This window comes from Kockiozyma suomiensis (assembly GCF_038497685.1).
Source record: "Kockiozyma suomiensis strain NRRL Y-17356 unplaced genomic scaffold V2V93scaffold_7, whole genome shotgun sequence".
In the NCBI taxonomy this organism is placed as follows: domain Eukaryota; kingdom Fungi; phylum Ascomycota; class Lipomycetes; order Lipomycetales; family Lipomycetaceae; genus Kockiozyma; species Kockiozyma suomiensis.
Genome location: NW_027117670.1, coordinates 886,596 through 900,827, shown reverse-complemented (window position 1 = coordinate 900,827; position 14,232 = coordinate 886,596). Strand labels below are relative to the sequence as shown.

The 14,232-nt window shown below is 44.4% G+C and overlaps 7 protein-coding genes across 7 annotated transcripts; 3 read left to right on the top strand and 4 right to left on the bottom strand.

Annotated features, from left to right (window-relative positions):
• V2V93DRAFT_370369 (transferase family protein) lies at positions 1–2,281 on the bottom strand. The gene has a single exon (XM_066910255.1). The coding sequence runs from the start codon at positions 1,945–1,947 to the stop codon at positions 310–312; it is 1,638 nt and encodes a 545-aa protein (XP_066765940.1). The 5' UTR covers positions 1,948–2,281; the 3' UTR covers positions 1–309.
• A 52-nt stretch (positions 2,282–2,333) lies between these two features.
• On the bottom strand, positions 2,334–4,601 carry V2V93DRAFT_253891 (Alpha/Beta hydrolase protein). The gene is made up of 4 exons (XM_066907125.1): positions 4,309–4,601; positions 3,977–4,258; positions 3,385–3,919; positions 2,334–3,331 (listed from the first exon to the last, which is right to left on the bottom strand). Exons 1-4 carry the CDS (start codon positions 4,476–4,478, stop codon positions 2,720–2,722), a joined length of 1,599 nt encoding a protein of 532 aa, XP_066765939.1. The 5' UTR covers positions 4,479–4,601; the 3' UTR covers positions 2,334–2,719.
• Positions 4,300–6,271, top strand: V2V93DRAFT_253898 (centromere protein Chl4/mis15/CENP-N). The gene is made up of 6 exons (XM_066907126.1): positions 4,300–4,982; positions 5,042–5,087; positions 5,143–5,235; positions 5,287–5,357; positions 5,412–5,597; positions 5,647–6,271. Exons 1-6 carry the CDS (start codon positions 4,725–4,727, stop codon positions 6,247–6,249), a joined length of 1,257 nt encoding a protein of 418 aa, XP_066765938.1. The 5' UTR covers positions 4,300–4,724; the 3' UTR covers positions 6,250–6,271.
• A 22-nt stretch (positions 6,272–6,293) lies between these two features.
• Positions 6,294–6,951, bottom strand: V2V93DRAFT_380542 (uncharacterized protein; the record flags this gene model as incomplete). Its single annotated transcript, XM_066912062.1, has 2 exons — positions 6,294–6,855; positions 6,908–6,951. The coding sequence occupies 2 exons, from the start codon at positions 6,949–6,951 to the stop codon at positions 6,294–6,296; spliced, it is 606 nt and encodes a 201-aa protein (XP_066765937.1).
• A 114-nt stretch (positions 6,952–7,065) lies between these two features.
• V2V93DRAFT_370362 (tRNA synthetases class I (M)-domain-containing protein) lies at positions 7,066–9,558 on the top strand. Its single transcript, XM_066910254.1, has 5 exons — positions 7,066–7,297; positions 7,369–7,442; positions 7,497–7,613; positions 7,668–7,871; positions 7,924–9,558. Exons 1-5 carry the CDS (start codon positions 7,283–7,285, stop codon positions 9,413–9,415), a joined length of 1,902 nt encoding a protein of 633 aa, XP_066765936.1. The 5' UTR covers positions 7,066–7,282; the 3' UTR covers positions 9,416–9,558.
• Positions 9,559–10,315: 757 nt separating this feature from the next.
• Positions 10,316–11,694, bottom strand: V2V93DRAFT_370359 (uncharacterized protein). The gene is made up of 3 exons (XM_066910253.1): positions 11,595–11,694; positions 11,476–11,535; positions 10,316–11,412 (listed from the first exon to the last, which is right to left on the bottom strand). Exons 1-3 carry the CDS (start codon positions 11,605–11,607, stop codon positions 10,541–10,543), a joined length of 945 nt encoding a protein of 314 aa, XP_066765935.1. The 5' UTR covers positions 11,608–11,694; the 3' UTR covers positions 10,316–10,540.
• Positions 11,695–12,072: 378 nt separating this feature from the next.
• V2V93DRAFT_370354 (uncharacterized protein) lies at positions 12,073–14,206 on the top strand. The gene is made up of 3 exons (XM_066910252.1): positions 12,073–12,567; positions 12,745–12,786; positions 12,854–14,206. Exons 1-3 carry the CDS (start codon positions 12,442–12,444, stop codon positions 14,075–14,077), a joined length of 1,392 nt encoding a protein of 463 aa, XP_066765934.1. The 5' UTR covers positions 12,073–12,441; the 3' UTR covers positions 14,078–14,206.
• Positions 14,207–14,232: the final 26 nt, after the last annotated feature.

The window sequence follows — 14,232 nt, the reverse complement described above, 5'->3', positions numbered from 1 at the left end:
TACTAAACCCTACTAAACCCTACTAAACCCTACTAAACCCTACTAAACCCTACTAAACCCTACTAAACCCTACTAAACCCTACTAAACCCTACTACATTGAGTTTCTGAACCATTCTTGCACACAAATTAGAGATCATCCAGATTGAGGATTTTTATGCATTTATATAAAGCTAGGACGAACACATAGGAAGACTAGCAACTGTGGCCCACATCATATCGTGGGAGTTTTGTCCACTGCATAAATAAGAAGAGACCGTTAGATTACCCCATATATCGATGAACCCAATATAGCTATGAACCCAATATAGCTATGAACAACTTGGAAGTAGCAACGGATCCTTTAACAGTCTCTCCATGTCCTCTGTCTTGATGTTAACACCTATATCAACACCGTCAGAAGTCCAAGACGGTCTAGATGCCGACACGAATCCTCCAGATAAGGGCGGTGCCTCTTTGATGAATACTACTCCATCGAGGTTCGGCATAAGGCCATCCGCGTATCGGATGTCCGATCCCAATCCAAAGTCAACATTGTAAAGACCAGCGCGAGCCCACGTGGTGACCAAAATATGTCGTTGACCGAGAAAAGCCTGCCATAATCTTTGAGGAGACTTCTCAAAGGCCACGGTATGAAGATGTGCCGACAAGTTATCCCGATTGCTTGTTGTGACAATAGTCTTCCTAACCTTCTTGGCAATAGGTGCCAGCAGTCCCGTGGGCTTTCCTTCTTCTGTCAAACAGGCCTCTGTGCCAGACATCTCAACGTTGATCATAATGATTGGGGACCCCATAAATGATTCACCCAACTTCAAGGCAGATCGAAGACCGAGGACCAGATCGCAATGAACAGGGCCCTCGTCTTTTTCAAGCCGACGAGCTCGCATGATGCACGAGTACATATGAGCCAAAACAGCGTCATGCTTGCTTATTACGAGTCCCCCCTTCTCAGCCTCCGTGGTGGCATCCTTCCACAAGATCTCAACTTGCTCTTTGGTGAGGTGGATGGTATAGCCTGAGACAGGAGCTTTGGCATCCCATTCTTCCCAAGGCATAGGCAGGCCCGACAGGGTCAACGAGTCCGCTTCGTCGAGAAACGGTGCAGGCGGCTTGCCTGGTGGTGCCCACCAGTCGTATCTGTGCAGTGGCAAGGCTTCAGTCTTCTTGACGATAGCAGGGTCCGGCTGATGGCTATTGATGTCGCCAGCAGCTACCTCATCTAACCTGACCGGCTCAAATACGGGGCTGAGAACGGGTGGTGTAGAGCCCGTCACGATAGCTTGGCTCACCCTTGCCCAGTCGCTGACAAAGTAGACAAGACCGGAAATGTCTGCCAGCGGATGTGCAATCTTTGCGGCCAGGACAAATCCGCCGCACGCAAGCGTCGTGCACTGGATGCCCATGATGGGTTTCCTGATGCCAGTCATGGCATCGGGATCGTTGGGCTGCAGAGCATGTGCAATGTCACATGTGTTGATGAAGCGTACAATCCCATTATCTTTGCAATTCCAGAGCGGCTGAGTCTTTGTCCTCTCACGGGAATAAAGTGAGTCCAGGGTGAGGGAACTGGCGGCAGTAGCAAAGTCAACGCCGACCTCTGCAGAGCCTCCGAACCGGGTATACACCCTTCCGAATCGGCGGCCATGGGCTGGGAATCCCTCTGCGCCTTCGAAAATTTGGTCATCGTCAATGACGTCGATTGACTGCAGGAGACCGCACCACTGGGGGTAAGAGTTTAGCGTAGTGCCAAGAGTCCGGCGGAGATGGTCCGGGACGTCAGATACGTCCATTCCCTTCGGTCTCTCGAACAACCATATGGCGTTGGTTAAGGCAAAATTGGCAGTCGTTGCGTCCAGAATGGACAGCAGCATTGTCTGCTCATCTGGCCTGACTGTCTGCGGGTGGACTCGCTCTCGTTTGAGGTCACTAATTTCCTCCGGAGATGACATGTTGGAGGGTGTGGCGATTGCAGTCGATTAGGCCCGACTATCCATCAACCTGGAAGAGAAAAATATTCCAAGATATGTGTCTTATGATAATTGAGCCCATGGCGCCCACGGGTTTGCCAGGTTGGAAAAAGCATAAGTGTGCCCGGGTATGGGCAGTGGCTTGAGAAATCGGCGGCGATTGATCACGGAAGTGTCCGAACGGTCGGCCAAGTAGATATGACTAATGACTTTTAATGATAGTGATGTAATCACAACTTTACATGCACTATCTGATAATTCAACCCTACTATGTAGAGTAAAATCTTTGCTAAGCTTTTCAATATGTCTATAACACATCATGACTGGAGGGCCACGAGAGTTGCATTTTGCCGACACTCCGTTCTTCTTGACTTATTCCCTTCCTATCATAGAATTAATAGTTGACGTCAGGATTAACATAATTAGAATTGTGAATAATGTGCAGTAGGCGATTATTGTTCGATTAGGAGTTTCATAAGATATTGAGGCGAGCGAAAATCTTGCAAACATTGCTTATCAGACAGACATGGCAAAGTTGATAAGAGTTCCATATCGATGAAATAATTTGTTGAGGGTTTTATGTTATAGTTGTTATCAACTCAATAAATATACTGTAATGACAATACGTATTACAATGCCTAATGCTCGTATTTACACTTGAGCTTTGCAGTCTCCACACTCTTCTACTATCAAACGTTGAAAAAAGCTAAACGATGGCCTTTTCAGCCGGACTCACGAATGCAGTCAAAAGTTGCTAGCTGGGAAATACAAAAGTTAGCACAATATTGACCAGCTGTTCTAAATCAACCTTGTCAATCAATTCAAAGATCGCAGATCGTCGTTCAGTAACGTCCCCTTTAGGCAAAATCTTTGGACTATTCACTTCGTCATAAATAATTACAGTCTCAGAATCTTGACTATTGCTAAACGAAGGATACGAGTCCGCCCCGTTTATGAACTTTATGATATCTGCAGCAAATACTTTTGCAGATGCAGCTGTAGTTGCATCCATCTCCTGACACAGATTCTGAAACAGCATGGCAAGCTCAAATGTATGAGGAGTTCCGTTCTTTACATAAGCGTCGTTCCATGCGTCGGTGACATTCACGTGAATTACACATGCAGGGTTTCGATCTTTCCAACCACGAGCTGTCAGTATATTTGGTGCATAAAACATTACATCATTCACAAAGTTTTCGATCTTAGAAAATGCCACTTCATCTTCGTCGTCCATCTTAATATCGTATAGTGACACAATCAGCGAAGCACCCTCTGGCTCAACGCCAAATGATGTCTTCACATGCTGCAGAAACGATGCATTAATTCCACTCACTCGAGGCTTGAGCCAGCGAGAAATTATAGTACCCTAACGTTTCAGTTAGAAAAGAATGACGCTCAAATATCTATAAATACTCATACATCGTGCTTGCAGTCGCTGTAAAGTGCCTTCTTACACCACTTGTGCCCAGGGAGTACATCCAATTGAGAATTTGAGATTTCTTTTATATTGTGATACCTTAGCAGAGAAGTTTCTGCAAATGGGACCGATACAATTGGAAGTAATCTCAAGGTGAAGTCCTCAGAAGGGATAGAACGAAGAGCAGATAGCTGCTCTTCAAGGGTTAATTGCTCCGAAATATCAAACTCTTTCAGCACTCTTTGATATATCCGATCATGAGTCGAGAGAGGAGCTGGAGGATTCATAGCGGGCTGTCCGGAAAAGGCTATCAATCGAGTAAACAATGGAGCATTCAACTGGAGCAACGAAGAAGTGAGAAGTGACCCAGCACTCTCTCCGATTCCGGTGATATTATCAGGATCACCGCCAAAGCCCGCAATAAATTTGTTTGTCCACTCGTATCCGGCAATGACATCCTTGAATGAGTAGTTCCCATCATATCCAGCATCTGCTAGTTTCGTTGATGTCAATGACGCTAATGGCCCTAGGCGATAACTATTGCGAGACGAGAAGTCAGTAATAATATACGCATTTCTTCTGAAATAGACTTACTTCAACGCAACACCAATGACAGGGTATCCCACCTCAATAGAGAGCTCGATAAGTTTAGTCATGTCAAACTGAGGCCAGCAATTAGCACCTACAACAACTCCGCCTCCATGAGTCCACACAAAAACGGGCAGTGGTGATCCATAGTCACCAGCTGGCTTAGTTATATTCAGATTCAGGCATTCAAATTCATCGGGTTTGCTTTCGATGTCAGGAAGGTTCATTTGCTGGCCGATGTATGCGAGCTCAGCAGCGCAGCCACCAGGAGGCTGAGGAGCAGGAGGTCTACGGAAGTTAGTACCAAAGTAATTCAAAGGGTAATTCCAAAAACTTACCCAAGCTTAGTTGCATCAGGATCTTTGGCACAAAAGAGCACAGGATCTTCAAATCGCGCCGCTATAGTGGCATACTTGATACCAAAGAAGCTGTCAACATTGCCCGCAGTATGAACACCCTGAACACTGCCCAATTGAGGATGCAGAAAGGCAAAAGGAGAGGTAGCCATGATGTTGAAGATAATAGAAAAAGTCGGCGGCCATCGCGTAAATCAATTTATCGCCTTTCATAGTCAACAGATTACAGGAGGCTGCGGAAAACGGTGTTTGTGGGGTCGCAAAACCCCGCAATAGACTGAATAGTATTTGCTATATGCTCCGGGTAATTATATCACGTGATAAGATAAACAAACATAGTCTAGTAACAATCGCGTTTCGCACATTGAATCCTATTCAACTTTTCATTTGTATCTGTCATGCAGGACGATTCCGTATTGATGCCCTTTGGGTCTCATAATTCAATGCTCAGCCATCTATCTCGCGATGCATTAATTTGGCTAGCCCTTAAATGGCTTGACAGTGGACCCCTCTGTCTACCTCACTTCGAACGCGTTATTGATGATGAAAACTTCACGCTTCAAAGACTTGAAGAGATAAGACAGATATATATTCGGTATCGAGAACAAAATAGTTCTAAAAGGGTTGTTGCTGAAAGGATGCTATACGTTGACTGGGTGAGTCTGGCATACTAATCTGATGGACGGAGGCCAGTTGTTTACTGACGGTATTATAGACTCGTGGGTTTAGTATCCAGCAAACAGCAGATATTGAATTTCAGCGTATGGGCTATAATGACGAATCTAGTTACGATCCTATTTTAACTAAGATATACAGATTTGTTTGAAAGACCAAACTCCTTGAAGTGGACCGCATCAAAAGTTTTGGTCAGCTCGTCGAAACGCAGCTCGGACCCTGATCAGATAGATCGTACGTGACTGAAAATTCCTCTAGCGGGAGGCAGCTAATCAAATGAACTAGGGTTGCCTACGTTTCATGTACCAGCCTTCACGAAGACTCTGAAGAAGTCATTACGGCCGCTTATTAATAATGTATGCATGCTGGCTTAAGCTCGGATTAGAAGAATGCTGCTGACTTTTCGATAGCATATACACATCACGCAACATCCGTCAGTTCCACTGGTCGTACTGCGCTTATATATTTGTGCCCGAAGATCTTCTTCAAGAAACGTGGGAAAGGCTCGAGGCACCTTTTTTTGTGCATTTCCAACATCTCCTTCTCATATTTTTCATACTCCTTTTACGAATCCATATCAGAAAATAATACGTCAAGTATGATTTGCTAGTAGCTATTAGAGATTCTAAACTAAAACTTTTACAGTGCATTGAGACATCTCTTTCTGTATCGGGTTTGCAAGTGACTCTGCAGCCAACGTCACTGACATCCAAATCTCTCGCCGCGTTGGTCCATCTGCGCACCTCGTCTCGAGATTCGACTGCTTTGGGAGGATGGAGGGTGTATGCTACAGATGGCGTAGACCAATCTCCCCTTGCGTCATCAGAACTGGTTCTGCATGAGATGCTTGACCGTGCAACAAAACAAGCAATAGAGAATAAAGATGAAAGAGAACGAAAAAGACTGAAAATTATCGACTCCAGGTTTGGGGCTGTAGTTGGTAATAACAGCACTGATGAAGTTGATGAGAGCGACAAACCCCGAGAAGCTACGCCGATGCTCGACGATGATTCTGCACTGACACGAGTAGAATTTCGGCTAGAAAATGAATATCGTGGCGAATTTGGAGAATCATTTTTACCAAAGGTCCGCATATTGATCGAAGGAACACATGTATTTTCGGGCTTACGGCAAATGGCCATAAAGGGTCTCATTGATGAGCGAAACATGCCTGCCTGGGTCACTGGCGAATTGGGCGTTTCGGCCGGAATAATTCTGAATGGACAGTATACTCCACTAAAAGACTGAAATGGCGAAATGCTATTGTAACGAAAAATAAATAATATGGAATCTCAAGTGAACTCAATTTCAAGCACTGCCTGGTCTCCATCTATGGGATCGTAGCTGTGGTCATGACTGCCCATATCTATCGACTCAAAGCCTGAGATTGTATCTTCTATGGTTTCTTCTCCCCCTGCACTATCACCAACTCTGACAGCGTCTTCCTCATACACAACCATAGCTGAATCCTTTAACAACCGCTGTACAACTTTGGCTCGCGCCTTGGCGCGCTTTACTCGACTTTCGAACTCCTCAACAGCCGATTCAGTGTTGAGGACAGGAATTCCTGTGACCAGGTCCGTAAGAACTTGTAGTTGCTTAGCGGCGCGAGCTTTACCGTTAGTAGAACTGATAGAAATAACGTTCAAGTTATCACTGCTGTTAGTGGAGCCTTCGTCGGCTGCAGGAGTACGCTCGATATTGCTAAACTGGTTCCATATTCTGCAACGACCACTGATAATACCAACTGTCAGAAAACGCTGGAATCCGGTCTGCAATCCAAATTGCATTCCTTCGTTTGTTCCATTACGGATTCCATCGTTGAAGCCCTCGTCGTATCCTTCTTGATAGAAACTATGTTAATGTTAATATATAGCCTCTTGACTAATAACAAATTTATGCATACTCAGTCTCCAGATTTAAAAGAGAGTCAAAAAGATCACCATCCATTATCAAAAATAACACACAAAAATTATAGGATTTTATTGTTGAAGGGTCTTGTTCACGCGGTGTGCACCCATTGAAAAGCACTGATGAGAAGTAATTCTTTCCAAAAATTCGTCATTGGATGGATGTGCCGCTGCTGGGACGACTTCTAATTTTCCACTTTCACAACTACAGTTTGAGCTACAACCGCCATCGTCCGTAACAATAATCAATCAAACACGACTCGCTTCAACAGCTAATCAGAAACAGCTTTTTTTTCGTTGCCGTCATTTTTGAGACTAGACTATCTCGGAAACTTTGCCTCATAGCTAACACCTCTTACATAAGAGACATAATGACTGACACTGTAGTACGTTGTCCGAATTTGATTCACGGGTTGTTACGATTATAAAAGGTTCTCACTAACGCGCAAACTTACAGAACCAAGTGGCTGAAGAGCTGTCGAAAGTAAAAATTACTCCCGGAATTGAATTTGACCCCGAAGTGCCTGAGATGTACGTCGGTAAATGTGTCAAGTTTGCCGAAGACAGCTAACAAAATATTTTTAGTCTTCCCAAAGACGGCCAGGAAAATGTATTGATCACTTCTGCTTTACCGTATGTGAATAATGTTCCTCATCTGGGAAACATTATTGGCAGCGTACTCAGTGCAGACGTATATTCACGGTAAGAAGATATCCATCTGGAGTCCAATTTGATTTATCTAATTTCTCTTTTTAGTTTCATGAAAGCTCGTGGCACTAATGCTTTGTTCATCTGTGGCACAGATGAGTATGGCACTGCAACAGAGACAAAGGCGCTAGAGGAAGGCGTGACGCCTAAGGAGCTTTGCGACAAGTATCATGTTCTTCACAAAGAGGTCTACGATTGGTTTAACATTAAATTTGACAAATTCGGTCGTACTACTACCGATCTACAGACAGAGTATGCAAGGGCTTGTGATTAGTGCCTGGATATTTACTGATAATTGATATAGAATTGCCCAGGAGATCTTCATGGATTTGAACGAGAATGGCTTCTTGGAAGAGCAGTCGATGACACAGTTATTCTGCGAACAGCATCAAGGCTTCCTTGCTGATCGTTTTGTTGAAGGTATTTGTCCACGATGTGGCTACGAGGATGCGCGAGGCGATCAGTGCGATGTCTGCGGTAATCTTCTGAACCCCTTTGAGTTGATCAAGCCTCGTTGTAAACTTGACGGGTCATCTCCCATTCCTCGTGACTCGAAACACATTTTCTTATCTCTTGACAAGTTGCAGCCTGAACTGGAAGAATGGATCAATAAGTCATCGGAAGAGGGTCACTGGTCGCGGAATGGAAAAACAATTACAGATTCGTGGGTCAAAGAAGGGCTTCGGCCTCGCTGCATTACTCGCGATCTGAAGTGGGGCACGCCGGTGCCGCTCGAGTCCTACAAAGATAAGGTACTATATGTATGGTTTGATGCTTGCATTGGATACGTCAGTATCACAGCGAACTACACAAAGAATTGGCGCCAGTGGTGGAACCACCCTGAAAACGTGAAACTTTATCAGTTTATGGGTAAAGACAATGTCCCTTTTCATACTGTGGTTTTTCCTTCTTCTGAGATTGGCACTCGCAAGCCGTGGCTGAAACTGCATCACATTTCTACCACCGAATATCTGCAATATGAAGGTGGTAAATTTTCAAAATCCCGAAATGTGGGTGTGTTTGGCAACAATGCTAAGGAAACAGGGGTACCGTCGGATGTCTTCAGATACTATCTTTTGATGGCCCGTCCCGAAACTGCAGACACCATGTTTTCTTGGCGCGATTTTATTTTCCGCAACAACAATGAACTACTAGCTAATATCGGTAACTTCGTCAATCGTATTGTCAAATTTGTGAATGCAAAGTACGAGAGTACAATTCCTAAGTTTGATCCCTCAGCCATTGAAGATTATGAGAGTGGCTTTTTGGCCGATGTCAATAGCATTCTTAAGAACTACAACGAGACCTTGTCTAATGTTCACTTGCGCTCTGGTTTGGAAATTGCTTTGTCGTTGTCTGGGCGAGGAAACCTATTTCTGCAAGAAAATGGTATGAACAATACACTTTTGGTTGAGAATCCTGAACGTGCAAATGCAGTCGTCGGCGTTGGTTTGAATCTGGTTTACATTCTTTCGTCTGTCATCTATCCGTACCTGCCAGCCACTGCAGAGGGGATTGTAAAACAGCTCAATGCTCCACTTCGCAAAATTCCAGATGAGTTTTCTCTTGATTTGAAGGCCGGGCATGTGATTGGAAAGGCCGCATACCTGTTTTCTCGGATCGACGAAAAGAAGGAAGAGGTCTGGCGAAAGCAGTTTGGTGGCGAGCAGAAGAAAGATGAAGAGGCTGAACGCAAGAAGGCCGAGAAACTGCGTAAGAAGGAGGAGAAGCAGAAGAGGAAAGAAGCAGAGAAGGCGGCAGCGGCAGCGGCAGCAGCAACAGAGACTAAGAATTAGAGTCTTATATAATGTATCTGCATTTTTACATTTGCCATGTAGTTAATTATGTGACCCAACAGTCTTGGTTATAGCATCAATCTGCGAGTTTCAGTTGATACGGTCGATATTAAGCTACAGTGATTTAATTTGAAAAATGTAAATGAATAAAAGACTTGCAGTCAATATTTATGATACGCTAACAGTCAAGACACAAAACTCCAGACTCGTCAAACCTCTCACATAACAATATATCAAAAATAGTCGTTCCTTGGAACACCTAGTATGGAAGACATAGTACTATGCTCACGACTGACAATCCAAATAGTCAGATTTAGTGCTATAATTCGTTCAACAGTTAGGGAGATGCTCGAAATCAATCAAATAAACTAGTCACATACAGTCTCTCCGCAGGTGCAGGTGGTTCCGCACTTGCAGCCGCCCTCACAGGCACAGCCGCCAGCCATCATGTTAACTGAGCGCTTCGAGCAGGTGCAGACGTCTTTGCAATCACATCCGCCAGCACAGGTGCAGCCTTCACCGCCCTTCATGTTGACGAGTGAACGCTTGGTACCGCAAGTGCAAGGGGAGCAAGAGCAAGAGGATCCGCAGGTACAACCGGCCATTGTTTGATTGAGAGTAGAAAGTTGATTGAGCAAAAAGGTGATTGAGTGAACCGAGGATTAGCAGTATGAGTGCTATAGGGCAAATTCAATAGATAATACGGGATAATCTGGATGTCGAAGATAAGAATGGGAGGGAGGGGAAGTGAGCTTATTTATGTGGATGCCGGGCCAATCCTATCAGAGCTAGTGCGATCTAGGCTGATAAGCTGCGGCTGGATGACTCGTTGACGTCATTGGTAGTATACGCCTGTGGAACGTACGATTTGTTTACAGTGAAAAGGATGCAACATTTTGTGGAAGATTTTCGAATTTTTGGCATTTTACAACTTCACTACAGGCTATCGGTTATATATACTTATGATCCTTCCGTGATCAACTGTTATTTCATATTGATATTTTTACAATAGAGAGCATAAAATATATAATCTTTTCAAACCGCACTCATCAGTAAGTTAGACGACTGATAATTCGACTTCACTGCTGTCCTATCTATAATCATACGGAATGAAAAAATATAAACTTATAAAAGCGTCTCGCCCATAGCACATCTGACGACACTACAAGCTGCGGCAATAGTTGCGTTCACGGACTGCGCATCGGCACCCAGTGCAGGATTGCACTCCATGATATCCATGGCGACCAAGTTACCGGTCTCAGCCAGTGCCTCGCAAATATAACACGCCTCTCGCAATGAGAGACCTCCCCGAACAGGTGTTCCAGTGGCAGGTGCATGTTCAGGATCAAGGGCATCAATATCAAGTGATAAATGAATCGGCGACTTTCCATCAGGGTTGACGCGCTCGAGGGCTAATTCCACGACCTTGCCGATTCCATACTTGTCAACATGATGCATAGAAAAAGCAGCAATATTGTGCTTGCGCAAAATTTCGCGCTCGCCCGGGTCAACATCTCGAAGACCGATATACGCGAGTTTATTTGACTTCAAGTATGGCTTCACCCATGCAAACTGAGGGGGGCAAGGCTCAGCGAGACCCATGAGAAAGGAAACCGGGCAGCCATGGATATTTCCAGAAGGAGTAGATTGGGGCGTGTTTATATCGGCATGAGCATCAATCCAAAGTAGGCATGCATCTGCATGTTGCGAAAAAACGCCAGAGACGGTCCCGATGGCAAGTGAATGATCGCCCCCGATAGTGAGAGGGAATGTCCCAGCCTTCAAAGCAGCAGCTACGGTATCGGCAACGTTCTTTGTCGAAGATCCTACAAAATTTGGACGCTTGAGTTTTCCCTCGTCAGGATCTGAGGCTGGCTCGGGAAAAGAAAGCGATTTAGTGGGTGCGATGGTCCAGTCAAGAGACTCAAGTTGCTTCTCAAGGCCGTGCTCTAAAACATGATCAGGACCCAGCTCAACACCGCCGCGGGCTTGTCCTCCTGCAATGTCGCCAGCATTAACATTTTTTATAGTCTCCAAGATAAGAGAAATGAAAGTAATACCTGAGAAGGGACAGCTGATGATTTGAACGTTCCTGTTCTTATGAAATTTGTAGGTGATTCCTGAAGAAGAGGTCAGAGCTGATCGACAATAGTGCAGGACTTAAAAAGAGTCTTGCTACCTTGTACAGTCATTCTAAAATAGGTATAGTCTAGAGTGCTAGAGAGTGGGTAGCAAAAAAAAAAAAAAGGGAGAAAAGATCAGTGTAAAAGAAAATCCGAAATAGAAAAGTTTGAGGCGATGAGGAAGAGACCCAAGCGCAAAGCCACGGCGCGGAAGAGTACGCCACCTTGTCATAGTGAGTACTTTCTACTTAAGCTTCTTTGCCTGTCTCAAGAAAGGCTTCTACAAAAGTTGATTTTCATTAGCCAGTAGATTTGTTTTACTGCATTTTGACTTCACAAAGAATACTGGAGCAAATACAGACTCTAGTTTACATTGAGGTCTGCGCCGAGCCCTGTAAGTTTTGCAAACAAACGGGTACCGGCAAGTGAGCTGGATCTAGGTCGCACCCAAATACACGTTGTATCTATGACTAAGTCATTATATAAGCAAATCTCACGTGCCCCAGTCACACGCTCTAAAGAGAAAGTCCGCAGGATTCTCTGCACAGCCGCCACTGATATTTCGTATTTCGGGCATTTCTTGACCGTGAAGATCTTGTGAGTGCGCTGACTGGTTCATTCCTTGCTCGCTTTCTACTTTGATTTCGCTTGTCAAGTGTTTATCAAGTTTTTTCTAGTTTTTATTTGGATCTATTTATTTTATCTCGTCGGCTCTTTTCTTTTGCCACTCGTAGCCAGCCCATAAGAATCCGGCAGAGTTTCTATAGTTACTTAGAAGATTCGGGGCTCAACAAAATAGCAATCTATTTTCTATCAAGAGGATAGATATTTCTGATCTTTTCATTCTGTTTATTTGCTGTCTTGTTTTGTTTTGTGTCTACGTTTCTATACTCGTCGCTCGCAATGGTTGTCAATACGTGGCAGCAGCAGCAGCAAACAATGGGCCAGTCGACTTTTTCTCTCGACACAAAGGCCACACGCAACACTCCGGCATATGTCCCTTTTTCGGGAGACAATAATGGCCTCAAAGTATGCTTTTTTTTTTTTCCTTTTGCTTCTGTTCTGCTGTGTTTTTGGTCTCCGCGTGGACGGGGACTCTGCACTGCCACGGCCGAGCCTCTTTCCCAGCCACATTTACTGAATCAGTCTGATGCGGCTTGGTCTTACTGCCAAGTTATGAATCTTTTTGCTAATATCATTTTGCAGGTATCTTACCACAATAACGAAGATGTCAGCAGATATCATTTCGTATGCTATATTCATTTATTTATCTTACATTTATTTAGGCTGTTATTTTAATTTTCATTTTCTATAGGGCACACGCCACCCCATGAAGCCGTTCCGGCTCATGCTCACAGATCACTTGGTTCTTGGCTATAATCTGCATGAGAAAATGGATTATTACAAGACTCGTAAAGCAACCGAAGAAGAGATTTTGCAGTTTCACTCTGAAGACTATATAGACTTCCTTCAGCGTGTAACTCCGGAGAATCGAACAGAGTTCGAGTCGGTTTGGTCTAAATTTAATATCGGCGACGACTGCCCAATATTTGACGGTATTTACGACTACTGCAGCATTTATGCTGGCGGATCACTTGATGCTTCTCGCAAGCTACTATCAGGACAGTCTGATATTGCTATCAACTGGTCGGGTGGGCTACATCATGCAAAAAAGTTTGAAGCATCCGGCTTCTGCTACGTTAATGATATCGTACTCGGAATTTTGAATTTGCTGCGCTATCACCCTCGTGTTTTGTATATCGATATCGATTTGCATCATGGTGATGGTGTCCAAGAAGCTTTCTACTCTACTGACCGAGTCATGACACTCTCCTTTCACAAATACAACGGCGAGTTCTTTCCCGGCACTGGCAATTTTGAAGAGATTGGTACTGGGCTTGGCACTCATCATTCTCTTAATGTTCCGCTTCGTGATGGAATTGATGATTTTTCTTATATTCAATTGTTTCAGAGTATAGTTGAACCTGTAATCTCAACCTATCATCCGACCGCTGTTGTACTGCAGTGTGGGGCCGACTCGTTAGGCTGCGATCGGCTGGGCTGCTTTAATCTCAACATCCGCGCCCATGGTGAGTGTGTTAGATTTGTAAAGTCATTTGGGCTGCCAATGATGGTTGTTGGCGGAGGTGGCTATACACCACGCAATGTCTCGCGCGCATGGGCCTACGAAACTTCAGTACTGCTAAACGTCGAACTTGATTCTCAATTACCGCCGCAGATCCCATTTCTGAATTACTTTGGTCCTGACTTTAGTCTTCACCCCAATCTAGCGGGAAAAGTTGATAATCGAAACACTAAGAAGTATTTGGATAACGTACGGCAGCGAGTGCTGGAGCAATTACGATATCTGCAAGGTGCGCCTAGTGTTCAGATGCAGCTGCAGCCCCCGGATATCGAGGGCTATCTTGAAGAAGAGGAAGAGCGATTAAAGGAAGAGCGAGAAGGTAAAAATGAAAGAATGGTTCGTACAGAAAAGGAGATGAAGGATCGGTCGAGATTCGGAGAGCTTTATACTTGAAGATGTGTATCATTTTGTAGATATTGCATGAAATATTTCATAGACGACGCTGAGATTGTGAAGATTGTGGATAGCTTTAATTATACGGGAGTTTGGGCTTTTGTACTTGTATTTTATTTTCAGTCATTGATATTATAATTCAATTATATTTTTCC